A 20,295-nucleotide genomic window follows, 5' to 3' on the forward strand; every position below is an offset into this window, starting at 1 on the left:
GAATGTCCATACACAGAAACCAAATCCAAAACTAGATATCACACCAACAGACCACTGCTTAAACTGACCCATATTCTAAGCCAAAACCAACACAAAGGCAAGTGGATAAAAATCTTAAAGTTAAACGATTTGATATTAAAAAAAGGCTCTCAAAAGTCTACATTCCCCTGTTAAAGAAGTAGATTTTTTTGTAATGAAGGAATGTGCAATTACATTAGATGATATTAAATCTTTTTCTACCTTTGATGACATCTAAAGAATTCAACAGATGGACACATTATTTTCCATATAATACAACAGTTCAGCATGGAACACATGTTTTAAACTTCCATAACATTGTTACATAAGATTGGAAACTCTGAGTCAAATCAACTTGTTAAAGCAGGAATCTCTTCAGCAAACCATAATAAATGTGTGGTCCATATTATTTAAAATTTTTAGTTGTAAGTATTTCCACTGCAAGAAAAGTTTGTTTGCAGGGCTATTCCTCGGTGCAAATGCACATAAAATGAATAAAATATCACAGATAGAACACAAGAACTTTGGTTCCTAAAGGCCCTTTAGTGCTAGAACTACTACTTGTTTTGTGGTGGCAATTTAGCTAGAGCAGGGATCACCATGGCTACCCCTAGCCAATCATTGGCCACTCCTGCGGCCACTCTTAACCAGGTTAATTGTTGTTCCCATGAGGACATAATTTACCAGGTCCAGACCAAGCACTTCCGATCTCAAACAGAGGGTGGCAGCAGTGATACTCTGAAGAGGACTGTCCTCACTAATTGGACATTGGACATAGACAGCACAGATGTATAAATATTGTTCAGTGTTCTTGGCAAGGGCTTGATTAAAGTCTGGTTTGTCTTTACTGATTTATTTTCAATATGCAGATGTGCTGGAATGGATCAAAAGGCACAAACTGTCTGTGCACAGCAGGCAGGGTGGAAAAGCTGAACCTCTACACAGAAATGTGTAAGAAATATTTCATAATTTAAAGCAGCAAAACATTCAGGAAAAATACTTGAAAACCTGTTTTGTTTCATTTTGTCTTCTAAGAAACAAATAAACATTTTAAGTATGGGCTAAGAGAAAAATGGCTGTTCCACAAAATAAGAGATAAGATATATAAATAAATTTAAAAAAATTATAAAACTAACTTAAAATATGATGCATGACTGATTTTACCCATCACTATCAGAAGAGCTCAAAGCAACAAATGTTATGCTGGCAGAAAAAATGTCTTATAGAGAAAACCAAATCTAATATCTCTGCACTGGAAAAACACCCTGATTTTTCTCCTTCACCAGTCTCCTTATCTTTCTCTCTTAAACTCTTAGCTCTTCTCATCTTCATTACCAATGCTTCACTGCTAATCATTTACATTTATACAAATTTCTTTCCACTGTTGCACCGGCAGAGGCCTCCTTCACCTGTGATGCTCCTGGTCTGTCCTTCATTCTTTCTTCTTCAGATCTCACAACCTTTTCTTATTTCTCTTCACTTATTTTTTTGCCAGAAAAATTAGAAGTGCCAAGCAATTTTTTGGATGTTCTCCCCCTTTTATTTTATTTTATTTATTTATATATATATTTTTTCCTACTTGCTTTGATTCCTGTATTTTAATCATGTAAAGTACTTTGCATTGTCTTTGTACTGAATTGTGCTATACAAATAAATTTGCCTTGCCTTGCCTTGCCCTACAGATACTTTTGAAAATAGGGCTGTTGTAGACACTGGCTGCCCTCAGCGAGCTGAGCACCCCACAGCTACTACGCTGGCGCTCTCAAAGCAGCCGGAAAATGCATATCACCACCAAATGTTTGAAGAGATGGGTGGTATTGTGTATTATCTAATGCAAATATTAGTACATTGGCCTTTTCTTTGCTAGTTTTTCATTTTATACCAGTCAGTGAATTGTAGGTCACTACCTAACCATTTATTTGCTTTCACAGGATGATTCATACTCTCCATCTTCTGGCATGCTAAAAATCAATAAATGCCCTGCACAAATGCATTCTTCTACGAGCTCTGTCCCAATCCGTTTCTAGTTATTTCCTAGTTTCCCCTTCCGACAAAGGTTTTCCTTGTCTTTTTTTTTTCCGCTGGCTCTGCCAAGTCATACACCTCCAAAAATCCAAAGCAACTTCTCTGTAATCACCTGTGGGTAGTTCACCGCAATGCTTTTGGTTACTGGCGCTAATAGCCTTACATTGGGCTGCCGTAAAAATGTTCGCCTTAGGGGAGAGTGGGGACTGTTCCAACATGTTGCAGCTGCAACATTGATTTAACCATTAAACATTCAGCTAGACTACTCAGTCGCACCGCTGTCTTTCTGGAAGACAGCAGCCACATTCCATAATACCTTCAGAAAATCAAGGTTTAAATTATGATTAATGATTACTTTTTTTGTGATCAAATCCACAAAAGTTGCGATCCACATGGTCTGTATGCGGAACATAACAGTTATATGGCTTGAATCAGAAATTTCTCAGCTTCTAACATTCAGAGGCATTTTGGGCCAAAATGAATTTGTTAAAAAGATGGTAATTAGGGCAAAGCTGTGTTGCAACTGTCCCTACGTTGTGTTGAAACCGACCACAATGGTGAAGATGTGACAGATAAATAGTCTTGCAATATCCGGGACCGGGTCACAGGGGAAGCAGTCGCAGCATAGACTCCCAGACTTCCTTCTCTGTAGACACCTTCTGCAGCACTGCAGAAGGGGGAAAACTGAGGCGTTCCCAGGCCAGCCGAGGGACAAAGTCCCTCCAGAGTGTCCTGGACTGTCCCCTGGACCTTTTTACAGAGGGACGTCCCTGGAACACCTCCTGAGGGAGGCATCCAGCGAGCATCCGAAAAGAATGTCTGAGCAACCTCAGTTGGCTCCTCTCTATGTGGAGGAGAAGCAGGCCTACTCCGGGCCTCTTCTGAATGACCAAGCTCCCTACCCTATTTTCTAAGGAAGAGCCCAGTCACCCTGTGTAGAAAGCTAATTTCTTCTGCTTGTACTTAGGGTCTCATTCTTTCGGTCACGATTCCGATTTCATGACCATTGGTGAGGGTTGGAACCTATACTGTCAGGTAAATCGAGAGCTTTGCCTCTTTTACTCAGCTCTGTTTTTTCTATGACAGACCAGAGCAGTGCCTGCATTATAGCGGCAGCAGCACCAATCCCTCCGCTCCATTCTCCGCTCACTCAAACCATGGGCTCGGTCTTGGAGAAGGTCATTCTCCTCCCAGCTTTTAACTCAACTGCGAGCCGCCCAATGCATGCTGTAGGTCTTAGCAGGAGGGAGCCAGCAGAACCACGTGATCCGCAATAAGCAAGGACTAGAGCCGCTGGTCCCTGAACCAGACCCCCTTGGCTGCACCTCGAAATCCTTTCCATAAAGGTCATGAAAAGGACCGCTGACAGAGGGCAGCTCTGCCAGAGTCCAACATGCACTGGGAACAAGTCAGAATAAAAGTCAGATGCACTTTTTTATGTGATGGCATCTAATGGTCTTGTAATACAAATACTGATCTAATAGACATTACTCAGTTAAATAAGCGAATAATGTAAAATAAATTGTGTAATGAAAGTAGTTTTTTTTTTATATTTTAATAAATGGGTGTTTTAAGTATCCCTTTAAGTATCCGTTTGGCCAATTCTGTTCAACCCTGTAACTTACTTTAAATCAAGCTTCTAAATATTGCAGTTGCACGGGTGTTATATTTGTAGTTAGTAGTTTGGGCATAATTTTGGTCCATCTTGTATTCCAATAATTCAGTTCCATTTGTTTGCAGTATTTGATGTATACATGGACCTATAATCTGACCTATGTTTCACTCTGCCGCTGGTGGTGGTAGGGAGAGGAAATCTATACAGGTGTTAAGGTGAGAGGGCAGCGTGTTGAGAGCTGCAAGCTTTTCTGCATCCAGCTTTCTCTGTTCTCTCCACATGTTGAAGTTCCATCTATTTTGCATGCTGCCATAGATTTTAGTTTTCTAAAACCAGCCAGCAGGGGGCGATGGCAGACCATTCAATCACCTCATAGACCCTTAGGATTACCATCACAGAGACTAAATAGAAGTTATAAACTAGTGCTGCTTCAAATTTCTCCTAGTTTAACCTGCAATGTGTCAGTTTTAGAATTGAAAAAAAAAAATTATTACCACAAAACAACCTAGACAAATATGAAGCCAGAAATTATTTATCACATTCACAGAGGTCAGAGAAGCAGCTATTATTTAGCAGAAATAGGCAGCCATTTTTAGTTTTATTCTATGTTGTAGGTGATATAAAACTATATTATTTTATATGTATTTTGATTAATTAATGTTATATTTGTAGTACGCACACTGCTTTGGGGGAAAAAAATTATTTTAGTATTAAAATATTATTGTTATAAGTATTTTATTATAGGAGGAAGCTGGGGGGAAAGGCTCAACAGAAATGGAGCTTATATCACATTAAAAGCATATATCACTTTTAATGTGATATATGCTCCCCTCACTCAAACCGTGAGGGGAGCATATATCACATATATCCCTTTTATTTGATATCACATATGAAATTAAAAGTCATATGCATATATCAAAGCATATATCACATTAATATATCACATGCATGTGAGCATATATCACATTAAAACTAATTCAAAAAGATTTACCGTGATCACACAAACCGGACATTTTAACAGGGGTACGTAGACTTACTGTAAATAAAGGAAGCTAAAAAAAAAAAAAAATTGATTTGCTTTAAGAAAAGTGTATTTCAATAGATTACAGGCGGTAGTTGCACTACATACAATAATAAAAAACCAAATAAGAGTCAGCAAAACCCAAACCAGTATAACACCACTAAGGGGCGCCATTTCTAACGTTTATAAATACGAGGAAAGGAACAACAGTAATGTTTGGAAACATTGTTACCCCATTATAAATAAAAGGGAATGTGAGGGAAATAACATGTGAGAAGGATGCTAAATATAGTCCATTTGTTACCCTTTATTTATTTATTTATTTATTATTTTTTATCTTTTTTGCAGCCTATATTTCCATGCTCATGCAGTGTTAACTTCATGTAATCTTCAGAGTAGCTGAAGATAACAAACAAGCAGAGGAACTCACCGACCGGCTGCATGAATGGAGTCAGTCCCTCTTTCGCTGGATATCACCTGTGGTCTGAACGTGGAGCTCAGAAGAGCCAGCTGCTCTAATTAGGATGACCTGAGACATGTCCGAACAAGTCCATTAGAATCACCCCCTCTACTGACACAGCCATTCATGGGGAATTATAGAATTGAATAAGAAATATAAGAAAGGTTTATTTTATTATCAGTAAGGTAGTGTTGTATGGAGAACCAACTCTGCCATATTTAAAAATAATAGAGAATACAATAAACAAACAAATAAATGTAGGTAGAAATGAAATTATACAGTGTGACATAAATGTATATATCTCTTTTAATTAGCTTCTTTATTTATTCGCCTTTGTAATAATTATCATATTTATTTAGAAGTTGACCCTCTAAGACACACCCCTTCCTCATTTGCATAATGATGCAGAAATGCATACAGAAATATAAAAACGACAGGCAGAAACAAATCGCATTGAAGAAATATATAGGGTAAAAAATACAAAGGGTGAATAAAACAGATAAAAATATATCATGCACATAAATAAATACTTTAAAAAAATAAGTACAAAATAAAGTTGAAGATTAAAATGGACAATAAGTAAATTAGGTAATTATTACAAAGGCGACTAAATAAAGAAGCTAATTAAAAGAGATTCATACATTTATGTCTCGCTGTATGATTTAATTTCTACCTACATTTATTAGTTTATTGTATTTTGGAGGGCAATTAATTGTATGCTTATTTATTTATTGAGCATTTATTTATTTCTGTATTTATTTTTAAATATGGCAGAGTTGGTCCTCCATAGTTTTGTAGGACGTCACCTCTACATGCCAAAATAAATTTCCTTCCTGAAGATATAAGGGCCGTAAATAATTATTCATCCTCACTTTTATGGATTTATGCCACTGGATAAAGGTGAAATTATTATGGTTGGGAGCGTTTCTCCCAAAGTCTCAGCTCTAAGCTTTTCATTGTAATTTTGTCACCACTGAAAAAATAACAAATTTCCGCCTATTTAAGAATTGGCAGAGCTGCATTAGAGCCTGCTTATGGGGAATTACACCCCCTGATGCGCCTCAGGCAGGAGAACGTTCAAGTCAAGTGGAATGACTCGCAACTCGTGATTGGCCCCCCCTCATTCTCTGTAGTACCACTAGACTTTAAAGGATGCTTTCCCACTTTCAATAATCTCTCTGTGCAGCTTGTAGTTTAGTGTAGAGCTAGATGCAGCTTTTGCAAGCGGTTTCAGCCATTTTCAAATCTTTATTAAATACTTAAACTATAGAAACACATGAATCTTAGGACAACTTGCTGATTTAAGTGTTTTTTTTTTATCCTTTAGATGATTATGGATGCAGTTCCAGCAGTGCAAAAAAAAAGGAGAAGGGATTTCATACCTTACTTTTTGGGTTTTGTCCTTTTTTTGTATGCGTCTATTCATCTTATATCATTTACAGCAAAAAGAACTCAGGAAAACTACCCTGCAAGGGTGCGTCGGGCTCTTGGTAAGCACAAATATTCTGGTTTATGTGGGTGATTAACGTTTTTGTTTTCTCACAAAATAAGCTCTGTGTAATTAATCCAATAACAACTTGAAAAGAGCAGCAACATATGAGCATAAATACAGGGAGTGTTTGGCAAAATCTTAATTTTGTCAATTTAAAATAATATTTTAATCTAGGCCTATTTTGTTGAGGTTACTAATTGTTATGGAAGGTTGTTAGATGGAGTTTTACCCCTTTTCAACCCCTTTAAAAAAACAAAACAAAAACAAAAAACGTCAAGATACTGTCACCAAAGGAGAGCCATACAATTTTCAGTAATAAGAAAAATAATATAAATTGTGGATTACAAAAAAATGGATGATTGATGGAGTAATATTTCCGCAGCTTTCTTGAAAAAAGGTAAAAAAAAATACCCATAGTTCATCATGTTGCCTTATAACTTTAATTCATGCTGCATAGCTGCAGTGGTTATAGTTAACATATGTTTTTTATGTAACACATATAATTTCATGTACAAAAATATACAATTTTAGAAACTTATTCTTCTTCTTTTGCCAATTTTCCTCTTTGAATTTAGACAGGATATGATCAAAGGGTTACACACCCCTGTTGAAAGTTACATTTTCTTGATACCAAAAAACATATAAATTCAAAACCGTTTTTCACTTCTAATGAAACATCATTTTTGTAGATTTGGATCACAAGACTGATAAACCCACAGGAAAAAATCTGAAAAACAAAAACAGCAAAATTCATGTTGGATGAATGTGAAGGTTGAACTAATTGCCTTGTTAAAGTCTTTTTTTTAGCCCAACAGCTTTACTTTCACAAGCAGACCAGTATGACTGGTGCCATAAGGTTCTGCTTGATACTTGGGTATTAAACTTTATTGAGCATTATTTGGGGAATAAAACGATATACAATGGAGAAAAAAAGGGAGCTGAGAAAGTAAGAAGGGATAAGAACTGATGGGGAGAGATAGAGACAGGAAAGAGTGCATGAAAAGAGAGAAAATAAAAAAAAACTGAAAAAATAGACAACATAGAAGATATGCAGTAAGTTCTGGAAGTCTGCTTCCGCAGCTGTATGAGATGAGAAGAACAGAAAACAGAACATAACAGCAAAAATGAGACAACAAAGAACCAACATAAATAAAATTTAAAAAATAAAGCTTCAAGAGGGTATCCCTTCAATGTGTATCGGAATCAGAACCAATGGTGATTCCACAATATTAATATTAATGTTAAAATCGATTTACTTTCAGCACTTATTTTTCTAACGATTCTTCTCCAGGATTTTGCTTTTATCTGTTCATTTATATTTGAATGAAAGGTGTTTAAAGTTAATGGAAACTGATCAAATTGAATTACACAGTGCAGAGATGCATCCTGGATATCAATGAGAGTGCAGAGGGGACATCACAGATTCTGCTTTTCTTTCAAACAGATTTGCTTTTCACTTGCTTTACATGTGAAACGTGGCTTATTTTACTGTTTATTTTGATCTGTAATTATTCAAAATGCTTTTTACATCACAACAGATTTGCATTTTAACAAAGAGGTTGTTAATACCTTCCTCAACCCTTCAGTATAATGTCTTTTCTATTTCCTTGATTTGTTATCAGCAGCTGTCAACCATCCCAAATATGCAAACCAAATGGTTTCTGCACACTGCTTGTGAATTATATGATAAAAACAGTTTTCCTGTCGTTTTAGAAAATGAAACAGAATGCATCGCACCACAAGCCTCTGAGTTCCCTGAAGGCTTCTTCACGGTGCAGGAGAGGAAGGATGGGGGCCTTGTCATTTATTTTATGATCATATTCTACATGCTTTTGGCTGTTTCCATAGTCTGTGATGATTACTTCCTGCCTTCTCTAGAAGTAATAAGTGAACGTAAGTTCTTATCATATCTTATTTGATATTTGTGTGTTGTGCTGTCATTTCATTTCATTGTATTTTTTAAAAAACTTTATACCAGTTGCACTTAAGTTATTAGGGAATGTAGAGTCCATAAGCCTTTTTTTTATCAATTAAATTATTTACCATTTACTCCCTACTAAATTATTAAAAATACGTCTTATTTTCCATAATCCAAATGCAATTTTTTGGAGTGTGGTGCTTAGCTTTATTCTAATGTCGTAGTCACAGAGCAGACGATTAAAGTTGAAGCATAGGCCTATGACTTTAATCGATAACTGCTGTGCCAGGACAAAGGTACGCGCCTGTGTGTTTTACACAGGCTGATTGTGTAAGTAGCTCTCTGTCCTTGGCATTGTTTTAGGACCTCTGCTGTTACATACTCCTTTCTGTTTTACAGTGTATAATTGATAGCAAGTTTGTTATTACAAATGTAAATATGTGATATATTTAAAGACTATTAAATTATAATACTTTCAGAATAATCCAAAGTATTTTCACCTTTTTCATGTATCTGACTCGAGTCAGGCTATTTTCACATCAAAACAGAGGTTTGGTGTGGTCCATGTGTGAAATAGCAGATTAGTTCCCTCCCCCCAACACCACAACAAATTGGGATCACACTTTATACGCAGTAGAATTAGTAACTACATTCATTTCAAAACCAGTTGCATATCAAAGACTAACCACTGCTGGTATAAATGATTCTAAATGCTAAAGTTTACTTATCAAACCATAGCAACCTTCCTTTGCTCAGGTTCCTGGCTGGCACTAACTATAAATATTGAGTATTTCCACATAACTTAATGAATTACAGTAAAATCCTAAAGATCAACTTTAATATATATTGTTTACTGTTTATTCTTAATGCACCTTTTTCCTCTTTGTTTGCACCTTCTTTGACTTCTATGCCAATATGTGACAAGTGAATTTCTCCGCTGTGAGATCAATAAAGCTCATCTAATCTAATCTAATCTAATGCTATTTATTATACCAAAGAAATAGGTTATAGCTTAATTTAACTGTTTCTATTTAAAGCTAAATAGATAATTATAGATTGTGGGTGCGGTTATAACACACATTTCTTCAAAACATGAGCACAATAATCCTGAAACTGAAGTTTAATCTCTTTTTGTTAACAGTTTTGAGTCAGCTTTATGTTATATTTTTGTGATCTTTTTGAGGCTATCCTTTTTTATTGTTTTCTGGGTCTCTCTCAGGTCTGGGACTGTCTCAAGATGTGGCAGGAGCTACATTTATGGCAGCAGGGAGTTCTGCACCTGAACTGGTCACAGCTTTTTTGGGTAATTAGACACAGGAACATTTTTAAGTATATCATACACTATGGATTGCATGTATTTGGTCCTGGATCTTAACTTCTTTATGCGCTTATTTTATCAGGTGTGTTTGTGACCAAAGGGGACATTGGGATCAGCACCATTGTGGGGTCTGCTGTATACAACCTGCTTGGAATCTGTGCAGCCTGTGGACTTTTGGCCTCTATGGTACGTTTTAACAATAAACTCAGAAATTACCCATTTATCACCCCCTTGTGTGTGAGAGCAGTTTTTTTTTTTTTTACCACCCCAGAGATTGTCTGGCAGCATTGCTTTGTATAAAACATAAACCATTTAGTTTTTTGTTCCCTTATCAGGCAGGGTGTCTCACCTGTTGGCCTCTGTTCAGGGACTGCCTGGCATATGGAATCAGCGTTGCTGCCGTTATAGGGATCATTACCGATAACAAGGTGTTCTGGTGAGTTTGTGTGTTTGATTTATGTGCAGTGACTCAGCAGCTGATGGTTACATGATCTTCAGACCTTGCACAACATAAGACGATTGGTTATAAAAGACAAATACAGTTGTTTATTGCAAACCTATGACCTAGAGCATGGCAAAATAGACCTCAAAACAAATCCACAAAAGCCGTCTTACTATCTTTCATCTGTCACTTTGACAGTTTACAGCCACCTATCAGTCCAAAAATAAAACAATCAACATGACTATTCAAACATGTAATAAAAGCTTATAAGATACATAATGATTATGCAAAATAATTTCTTCTCCGTCTATATATATATCTCTATAAAAGGGCCAATTTTACACACATACACACACACCTAAATGTGTAGTTTTGTTTCTTTAAAAAAGCATGCAAAGGTAGCTGCTGGCAGTTTATGGGCTTATAGGTTTAGTTTGCCTCAGAAGCTCTTATATGGGAAGTGATGTTGCACCAGTATGGATTTCCTTTCCTTTTTGGTTTTTTTGCCAACTGATATTATCTGCTTTTCTCTATGTTGTGTTAACAACTAACTGAACATTTTCAATAATACAGGTTTTGCAGTACTTATTGACACTGTAGACCACCAGTTGTAGTGATTATATATATATATTGCATATATGCGCAGTATCTTAGCTGTTCCTAGGACTGCGCAGAAGAGCGCAGTCCTAGGAACAGCTAAGATACTGCACAGAACCCTCAAACTCCCAGGCCTCTGGTAGAGGACACGAGCTTGAGGATGACACATACCACCCCACGAGGGGTGAGAAAACAGTTATTTTTTTTTTTTTTATATATATAGAGAGAAAGAGAGAGAGCGAGAGAGAGATAGCATATATACTATCTCTATATATAGTTAATATACTATATAAAGTATATATAAAGTATATATATATATATATATATATATATATATATATATATATATATATATATATATATATATATGCACACACACACTAGATATACATACACACCAGATGTCCATCCATCCATTTTCTGTTACGCTCATCCCTCCTGGGGTCACAAGGGGTGCTGGTGCCTATCTCCAGCTGTTTACAGGCGAGAGGCAGGGTACACCCTGGACAGGTCGCCAGTCTATCACAGGACTGTGGGAGGAAGCTGGCGTACCCAGGGAGAGCCAATGCATGCAAAGAGAGAACATGCAAACTCCATGGCATGCAGAAAGACACCGAGCCAGGAATCAAACCCGGAACCTTCTTGCTGCCACTGTGCATCCCCCAAACCAGATATCTAGTAACATATTCCTAAAATGTATAAAGCTGTAAGGATTTGTCTAGGGAGTTTGATCTCAGATTCAGAAACAACATTAATCTGTTATGCATGTTCAAGTAAATGCAAACCAGCAAAAAACAGAGGGATTTGAGTATTGTTTTGGTGTAAACTATTATCAACATTACACTATTATAATATAAACATACGTTACATATAGAGGTCAAGCTAACCTTGGCTGGAAAAAACAGGGTTCAGGTGTTGCAAACAACTGATTTTGAATGTTGACTGGACCAGTTACCTTCATTTTGGACAAGAACTTGCTGATGTTCTTTGATGTCCTGCGGTGTCACCCTTTGCTTCATCTTAACGCTACAGATCGATATTAGTCGAAAATGTGGTTTTATAAAATACAGCACACTACCAGATTAGACAGGTTTTTTTTAAGGCCTCCTTCTTAAAGTAGTGTTGTTTTAAGACAGCTTTGTAACCCTGTCCTAATTTATATATCTTTATAACTTCTGTTTCCTTGTCCCTTCATTTGAGACAAACCCAGTGGTTATGCTTAGTACCCCTGGACAAATTTTAGAAGTGGACATTGCTTTTTGCCTGATGACAGATATTTCATTCAAGGTTTGCACCATGATTTAACTTCCCATAATTGCAGGTTTTCACACTGTTGGAAGAATGGTATGCATCCTAATAGAACCTGGGTGGAAAACATACAACTCCTGTGGAGGATTAGAATCTGAGACATTGTGGAAAAATTCCTGGAAAAGATTAAGAGAGTTGTGGATAAAACAACTCTATGCCCTCTTTTGGGATTTCTATTATAATTAGTAGGTTTTTTGCAAATTTAAGTACCCCAGAATTAGGATTCTAATTGCTTTATTGACAGACCATTTTGTAAATCAGGTTTAAACTCCTTTGATGACATTGAAAGTACTGATTAATAAAGAATCTTTATAGGTTTTTCTGATGGTGGCTTCCCAGGTGTCTTAGACCATCAACGCCATAACTATCTGACTTTACAAGATGTATCCATTTTAAGCCTGTAACTGTTTGCAGGTATGAAGCAGCCAGTCTACTGCTGGTCTATGGGGTCTACATTGTGGTTCTGTGCTTTGACCTCCGCATCAGTGAGTTTGTCCTAAGGAAGCTGAGCCCATGCTGCACCTGTCTTGGTTCGAAATCTGTTGAAAAACCTGAGACACAGCCTCTAATGGGTTGGAACGATGACAGCAGCCTTCGAGTCCACGTACGCTCCAGAACAGACAGTGGTATCTTTCAAGATGATTCAGGGTATTCTCACCTGTCGCTCAGCCTGCATGGCCTCAACGAGATCTCTGAAGGTATCTGTTTATTTTATTACAAAAGTCACATTTGATCTCAGCTCTAATCGTACGTTATAAAAATTTCCTTAAACTTTACCCTGCCAGATCAAAAAAGTGTTTTTGCTGTACCAGAGAGCGACATAAAAAGGATCTTATGGGTTTTGTCTCTGCCAATCATCACTCTACTCTTCCTCACCATTCCTGACTGCAGACGACGTTTCTGGAAACAATGGTTCATGATAACTTTCCTTATGTCAGCAGTCTGGATCTCAGCTTTCACATATGTGCTGGTCTGGATGGTCACTGTTGTAGGTAAGCTAGCTTCTACACTTCAAAGGATATTTAAAATAAGTGTATTTACCCTTAATTTGAGTAGGTAAATAAGATGATCTTTCGGTGGAATTGGTTTTTTACCATTAAAATAAGAGAAGATATTATAAGACACTGCAATTGTTTTCTTTTTCCTTGTTTTATGTATAAATCATCTTATTCCATTGGTAAAGATTGTATCTAACATACTCAGTTTCAATAAAAATGCACTTATTTTAAGAAAAACAGATCTGTTCTGGAATGGAGGTAATCTTAAAACAATTTTAGAGTTTCTCTGTTTTCCATTGCATAAATGCATTGAGAACAGAAGGGTCATAGAAATAAGATGTCCATAATTCAAGTCGAAATTGAAAGAATAGTTTTATTCTCCTTAGCTGTAGATGATCAGAATATATAGTAGGTGTAAACCAGCATCATACTAGCAAACCATTGTGGATCACAAGTGCTTAAGACTTGTGAGAAAAACGTTGCAGAGTCACATGTGGGTCTTCTGGTTAATTCCTGAGATGCCATTGTCCTGGGGAATTGGAGTGGGGGCTGTATTACAGTGCAGCTGTATGTGCGTGGCCAGTCATAGCAGGATTACAACCCTACCCCTGAGGAAAGCAAGTCATGTGAGCACAGAACGTACATACATGACCAGGGCACTGTTCTAAGAGATTCAGAATGCATTGCAGTAGGGATGTGAACTACAAAGCTGAAACAAGGTCCGGCTGAGAAGATATCATGTGAGAGCCGTAGGTCTGCTGATGCATAATGAGATTAGTATCCCAGCAGACATGAACACACGGGAGAGCTTAGACAAAAGAGCGTGAACAATAAATTATGTACAATATCTTTTAAACTAATGAGCCACAAAACTGATTAATTGCTTCAGATTAAAAGGGACAATCAACTACGAAGACTGATTACGTGAATGTTTACATAGCAATCACTCTCTGGACAGTCTGTAGACACATTCAGTAAGGCAGTTTTTTCAAAGTCTGCATTTAATGTTTTATATTTCTACTTTGATATTCTTTTCTCAGGGGAAACCCTCAGCATACCAGATACAGTTATGGGACTCACTTTGCTTGCTGCTGGAACCAGTATACCCGACACTATAGCCAGTGTGATGGTGGCTAGAGAAGGTATATTTTCACAAAATACTACATCTACAAACGGGAAAGTTGTTCAGCATTTAACTACATTCTCTGTTCATTAGGGAAAGCTGACATGGCCATGTCCAACATAGTGGGCTCCAATGTTTTTGACATGCTGTGCCTGGGCCTACCTTGGTTCATCAGGACTGCCTTTGTGGACACTAACACCCCAGTAGAGGTCAACAGTACCGGACTGCTCTTCATTTCATCCATCCTACTTTTGTCCATTGTCTTCCTCTTTGTGGCAGTGCACATCAACAGCTGGAGGCTGGACTGGAAGTTGGGGATTGTTTGCCTTATTTGCTACGTCCTGTTTGCCACTCTGTCGATTTTATACGAGTTAGGGATTATTGGGAACAATCCCATACGACTGTGCAGTGATTGAAACCTGACCTTCTCAGGATTGGAAGCATATTTCCTGAGACTAAAAGCCCAAACAGCTTTAAAAAAAAAAAAAAAAAAAAAGTTAAGCTGCTGAGATCAAGAAATGTCAAGGAGCAATGGCACCAGTTATAATACCACGCCAAAGTACGCCAGCTTGGCCATCACTCTAGACTTTACGTAAGATTTAACAAAAGGTGAAAATGTGTTAAACTCAAATAAAGTGTCAGCTGATAAGATTTTATAAGTAGGGTTGACGAGTCATAAATGGTAAAAATAAAGCTCTACTCATCCCATTACAAACAGCCTACTCCCTGACAAGTCAAAGTCATGTTTATGAGTAAAAATAAAATTCGACAGAGGGATTATAACAATGGGAGTTTACCCCCCCCTCCCACACACACACCAATGTACAAAACTGTGCAGTTTTTTTGTGCTCTGAAATATCTATGATAAACTCTGTGAAGGTAACAAACAGAAGAGCTGAGGATCGACACGCAGGTTGAATAAGTTAACAAGCATAAAGTTTAAAAATTAAAAAGTTTATTTCTTCAAATAAACCTCCTGACAAATTATAACTGGGTTTATAAAACAAAGGTAAAACAGCTAGCGGCAGTATATAAACAAAAAAAAAAATAATGAAACCGGGGACACAGGAAATAATAGTGTTTTTAAAACAAAACAATGATTGGTATGGGGCCTCAAACAGTGAAAAGTGTTGCTGGAGCTTCTACAAGGTCCCTAAGCGTTGCGATCAATGCGGACATCAACCTCTCGGCCATTGATCTTGGTTCCATTCATCATCCTGCAGGCTTTCTCAGCGCTCTCTGGAGAATCAAATCTCACTGTCCCACAACCCTTTGACCTTCCGTTCTCCATTTTGATCTCTGCAAACATTACATGACCTGTTGGAGAAAAAAAAAAAAAGAGCAGCAATGAGTGATCCCCAGCCAGAATCATCCATAATAAGGGATGTTAAGGCTGCACCTGACAGATTAGTTCATCAATCATGATGAAATGTCAAAGGAGTTAATTAGACAAAAAAAACGAAAATGTAATTCATACCACAATGACTGAACTTGTCTTTCAACTTTTGCCACGTCAGGTCATAGGATAGCTGCAACACAAATGCCTCAAGTCAGGTTGTAGCAAAGAACAAAATGCAAATTCTGAACATAAGTAGGTCAAGCAGAGATGCACCAATCATTAAGCCTGAAATAGAGATCTGCAATTTGTTCCTTGTTCAGATCTGATCGATGATCGGTATGAATCAAAGCACCATTTTCTTTCTAGGAGCAAATCAATAAAGGCCAAGTAGTGAAACTAGAAGTTGGTCAGACATTAAAGAAGGAAACTGATACAAGGAAAGAATAGTTTGTTCAGAGCATCACTAATTAACAGATCACTTATAAAATGGCAGTAAATATGTATTAAGCTGAAGGCCCGCATTAGGATTCATCATTAAGATCAATTTAATGATTTCAAACCTTTAGCTACTTACATTTCGCACAAATATCTGACAGCCGCCTTTGGCTCCAAAGCCCCTGTCCGACATGCCTCCACTCATATGTCCGCCGCCTCCGTACCCTCCGAAGCCCCGGTTCATGTCCATTCCAGACATGCCGACACGATCAAAGCTGGAGCCCATTCTGTCCATGGACATACTGCCCATTCCACCACCTGTTAAAGAAACACGCCTCAGGATATATCTTTTACATAGAAACATTTGGTTTCAGATTTCAATAAAAAATATCATCTGATAAACATTCCCAAAATGGCTGTTTATTATGCTTATGAAATTAAGCCCCTCCCCTTACAATTTAAACTGAATACATGTTAATAGCTCCAAAATGCTTTCCTTTCAGGGAGAACAAAGTACAGGAAATGTGGCTGAGAATGTCAATCATTAATAAATCATGCTTAAATTACTTTTTTATTTATTTAATCAAAATAACCCTGGATCTTGCTAGAACAAAATGACAGTAAAATACTATTTTTATAGTGATCAACTGTGTTTTATATTATGTTTTAAGAGACAGTAGTAAAACATGGTTTGTAATTCTTCACCTACCTAAACCGCTTCCCATGGGTCCCATGCCTCCTCCAAAACCACCACCTTAAGAACAAAAGCTTAATTAGTCTAGATTTTTTTTTAGCTAATTTACACAACAAGTGATGGGTATGATAAAGTGAAATAAAGGCAGTCATAAGTCAGGAGGATGTTTGGCATTAATAAATCTCTTTCTTACCCATTCCTCCAAAAGAATCTCCAAATCCGCGGTTCATGGGCATGTCAAAGTCCCGATCCAATCCACCCATTCCTGATGGATACACATTACTACAAGTTAAAAGGTTACCTTACACTGTTCAGTAAATCTTCATCTTATTGGTGAAAATGCTCACCTCCCATTCTGCCAACTGGGGTCATGTCTCTGCTTCCAAAGCCCCCCATACCACCCATGCTATCCATGCTACCAAAGCCTCCACCCCCACTCATTCCTAGTAAAAAAAAAAAAAACATAAGTAGGGTCTTTGAATGGACAACAAAAATGTATCTAGAAAATAAATCTTACCTCCTCCAAGTCTACCCATCCCTCCGTAACCTGAATCCATACCTGTGGCAGGAGGGAATCTTAGTGAGGCTCAATTAAAGTGCAGAAAAAAAGCATGCACTAGAATTAAATTAGTTTGGATTTGCATAAAATGAGTAGTAATATAATGAAACTACGAGCAATGAAAACATGCGCCACTGTGGCTTTCCCAGCATTTGTAAAGACTGATTTTGACTGACCTCCGGTTCCCATAGGGCCTATTCCTCCCCCACCACTGAGGCGGTTTGCATTTATAGGCTGCCCTCCTGGTCCAAGACCCATACCAATGCCACCTAGGCCCCCTAAAATGGAGCAAAACGGGGAAAAAAAAACATCTCAAGAAAAGGGTTTGAAACTTGCATCAACTACAACTTTGTGGTGAAGTTTGGGGATTTCCTGATTCAACTCTATGGACCGATACATATAATGGCCCAAAACAACATCAGAACAAAATCATACAAACTTTGATTACTTATTTTGTTTTGGAATGTTTTAAAAGGCTTGATCAATTGAATTTAATAAAACAGAACAACGGTCAACTACAACAGAGATGAGAACAACTTACTGAGTAATTAAGTTTCAGCAGAAGCTGAGATTTTAGATGCAGTCCAATATATTCAAGTATTTCTTCTTCGGCTGATGTCTGACTAATTTTTTTATACAGTGTGGCATTCAAAACTTTTACTTACGTGGCAACTGTGGTATTTTCTCTACTGGACCGAAATCATCAGGAGGAAGAGACTTTTCATCCTACAAATCCATAAATAAAAATGTTTCACTTGTAACACCTCTGCAAAGCTTTAGACATTGGAATATTCAGTAAACGTTTAAGCCAACATACAATTTTCACATGCATCTGCCTTTCAAAGAGCATCTGGCCGTTAAACATGGCTGAAGCGGGAGTTAAGGACAAAAGAAAAACCTTAATTTGATGAGCAATGCTGTGTTTTCCATAAATGAGTTTTCAAAGGATACATATGGCCTGCACCGCCTCCAGAGGCTGCTCAAAAGTAACTGTTCCCATTCCGCGGCTTTTTCCATCTTTGTCCTCCTTTACGTCAGCTCGTTTTACGACACCTGCCATGCCAAACACCTCCTTTAGCTTCTTCCAGCCCACTTTGAAATCCAGCTGTAGCAGAGAAAACACTGTATTTTAAATCAGCCCATTATGTAGAGTAAACAAAGGGTCGTGGCTTAGTTCTTACATTAGCTACAAACACTGTGTTCCCCAGTCTTCCAGCCTGCAGAGCGTGGATAACTTCAGGTGGTATGTTGGGGTTGTTCACAATTGAAGATGGGATGTTCATCCCACCAGGCCCTATGTCCTGCCCACGGACCCCAAGTTGGCCCCCTCCCATACGCTGCAGAGCACGTCGGGCGTGTTCACCATCAGGGTCCTTAAATAAGAAAAAAATGTAAAAAACATACATTTAAAAACAAAACAGATACGCACTTTTTTTCCAGATCGATACCGATATCCAGGCTGAATGTGTCGACCCACAACATAACAATAGTTACTACTTTTAAATAAACAATCTATAAATCTTGTCATCAAGCTTGACAAAAATATTAATAAAAAGAGGTAAGAAAGTAACACAGATATAAATCATCACTAGCAGCTGTGTGTGAAAACATAACATATTGCACACATAGAAATTAAGTGACTAGTACTGATGAAAAAAGAAATTAATGGACAGAATGTTGAAGTAGCATCATTCGTCTGATAGCTGTTCAGGCTAACAAGTCAGAGCCAGTATCCCATCAGGGAGTTGGATTGCTGCATTTCTATTACAATATAGAGAAGGAAAAAAAGCTAACAGAAAATACAAGTTAGTGCAGTGTGAATACCACGGCTAGCTAACAGGTAGCTGCTAACAGCTGTAAGTAGCATCTAAATAAGGCTTTCCTGTTGGCACTATTCTAAAGCCCAATTTCAGCTTTTAATGAGAATGGACACCATTTGATAAAGTCAAGGTTTTATCAGCGCAAGAAGAGTTTTGTCTGCTTGTTTTGTCCACATCTACAGAAAATTCTTTTTTTTTTTTTTGTATTCAAAGCTTAGTTTGTGAAAAGTGTAATTTAAGTTCAACCAAAGGCACTATGGTGGTTGCTCTCAGAATACAAACATAATGGAAATCTACTTTGAGAATCGGCATGCAGCACCTCCGATATTCATATTTATGCTGCTATTATGGCTACGAAACCATTGTGAGTACCTAGAGCAGCTCATTTAATGTAGATTTCTAATTTTAATTTAGTTTTTAACGGCACTAGTGGCTCGTTTTCTGGACAGTAGGCTGACAGGAAAGAGGGTATGAGAGAGGGGTAGAAGCATGCGGCAAAGGACCACAGTTCAAATTCGAACCCTGGGTCAGCCACATCAAGGACTAAGGCCTCGCTAACCATTGTGATTTTTCATTTTTTTATTTAAAATTTTGTGACCATCTGCAGAAGAACCGCTGCTTGCTGGTAGCAGCATTGCTAAGAAACAGATAGTGAAACAGGTATGAACTGAACATATATATTACAACAGTGGCTTATTCAGTCCAAACAGTGACTGAGTTAGTTTTGATTCCATTTGAAAACAGCCAAGACCACCTCAAAAAGGTTTTGTGGTCCAGCCCAGAGCTCACTGGTCTTAATCCACTCAGCACCAAAGGTCCAGACCCAGGAGCGAAACAAACTATAATCCATTTAGCAGATCTGAATGTGGCAGGTGTAAATATACCCTTGAAATTATAAATGTAAAATATCTGTCCATTCCACCACTTGCTACAGAATCAAGCATGTACATTTAACACAGTAAAGGGTTCCACCACTGAGTTATGTATGAAGCATAAAAGTCAAGATTTATACAAAAGCAAATTCAGCAGCGAAAAAATGGTGGAAAAACCTGAAAGCATTCTACAGATAGCTTTTAATTATACTGGATGTAGATTACACATGTTAAAGCTTAA

The 20,295-nt window shown here is 37.5% G+C and overlaps 2 protein-coding genes across 2 annotated transcripts in view; one reads left to right on the forward strand and one right to left on the reverse strand.

Annotated features, from left to right (window-relative positions):
- The first annotated feature begins 6,466 nt into the window (after nt 1–6,466).
- slc24a5 (solute carrier family 24 (sodium/potassium/calcium exchanger), member 5) lies at nt 6,467–15,315 on the forward strand. The gene is made up of 9 exons (XM_015375625.1): nt 6,467–6,629; nt 8,345–8,524; nt 9,769–9,852; nt 9,950–10,053; nt 10,203–10,303; nt 12,629–12,912; nt 13,000–13,206; nt 14,253–14,354; nt 14,429–15,315. The coding sequence occupies exons 1-9, from the start codon at nt 6,467–6,469 to the stop codon at nt 14,749–14,751; spliced, it is 1,548 nt and encodes a 515-aa protein (XP_015231111.1). The 3' UTR covers nt 14,752–15,315.
- myef2 (myelin expression factor 2) overlaps nt 15,316–20,295 on the reverse strand; it is an 11,711-nt gene continuing 6,731 nt past the window's right edge. Inside the window, exons 6-17 of the mRNA XM_015375624.1 lie at nt 18,544–18,735; nt 18,314–18,467; nt 18,180–18,229; nt 18,028–18,088; nt 17,539–17,640; nt 17,321–17,362; nt 17,151–17,246; nt 16,997–17,068; nt 16,819–16,863; nt 16,249–16,427; nt 15,813–15,864; nt 15,316–15,652 (exon numbers count right to left, since the gene is read on the reverse strand). Of these exons, the coding sequence (XP_015231110.1) occupies nt 15,489–15,652; nt 15,813–15,864; nt 16,249–16,427; nt 16,819–16,863; nt 16,997–17,068; nt 17,151–17,246; nt 17,321–17,362; nt 17,539–17,640; nt 18,028–18,088; nt 18,180–18,229; nt 18,314–18,467; nt 18,544–18,735 (1,209 nt within the window). The 3' untranslated portion in view covers nt 15,316–15,488. The remainder of the gene's footprint in view (nt 15,653–15,812; nt 15,865–16,248; nt 16,428–16,818; nt 16,864–16,996; nt 17,069–17,150; nt 17,247–17,320; nt 17,363–17,538; nt 17,641–18,027; nt 18,089–18,179; nt 18,230–18,313; nt 18,468–18,543; nt 18,736–20,295) is intronic.

The sequence above is a fragment of the Cyprinodon variegatus genome, unplaced genomic scaffold (assembly GCF_000732505.1).
Source record: "Cyprinodon variegatus isolate N-32 unplaced genomic scaffold, C_variegatus-1.0 Scaffold122, whole genome shotgun sequence".
Classification (NCBI taxonomy): domain Eukaryota; kingdom Metazoa; phylum Chordata; class Actinopteri; order Cyprinodontiformes; family Cyprinodontidae; genus Cyprinodon; species Cyprinodon variegatus.

Bases quoted from the DNA above. Each gene is read 5' to 3' on its own strand.
- slc24a5 (XM_015375625.1), top strand. From the start codon at position 6,467: ATGATTATGGATGCAGTTCCAGCAGTGCAAAAAAAAAGGAGAAGGGAT. The intron at 9,853-9,949 runs GTAATTAGACAC...TTATTTTATCAG, and splicing joins ACTGGTCACAGCTTTTTTGG to GTGTGTTTGTGACCAAAGGG. The intron at 13,207-14,252 runs GTAAGCTAGCTT...TTCTTTTCTCAG, and splicing joins CTGGATGGTCACTGTTGTAG to GGGAAACCCTCAGCATACCA.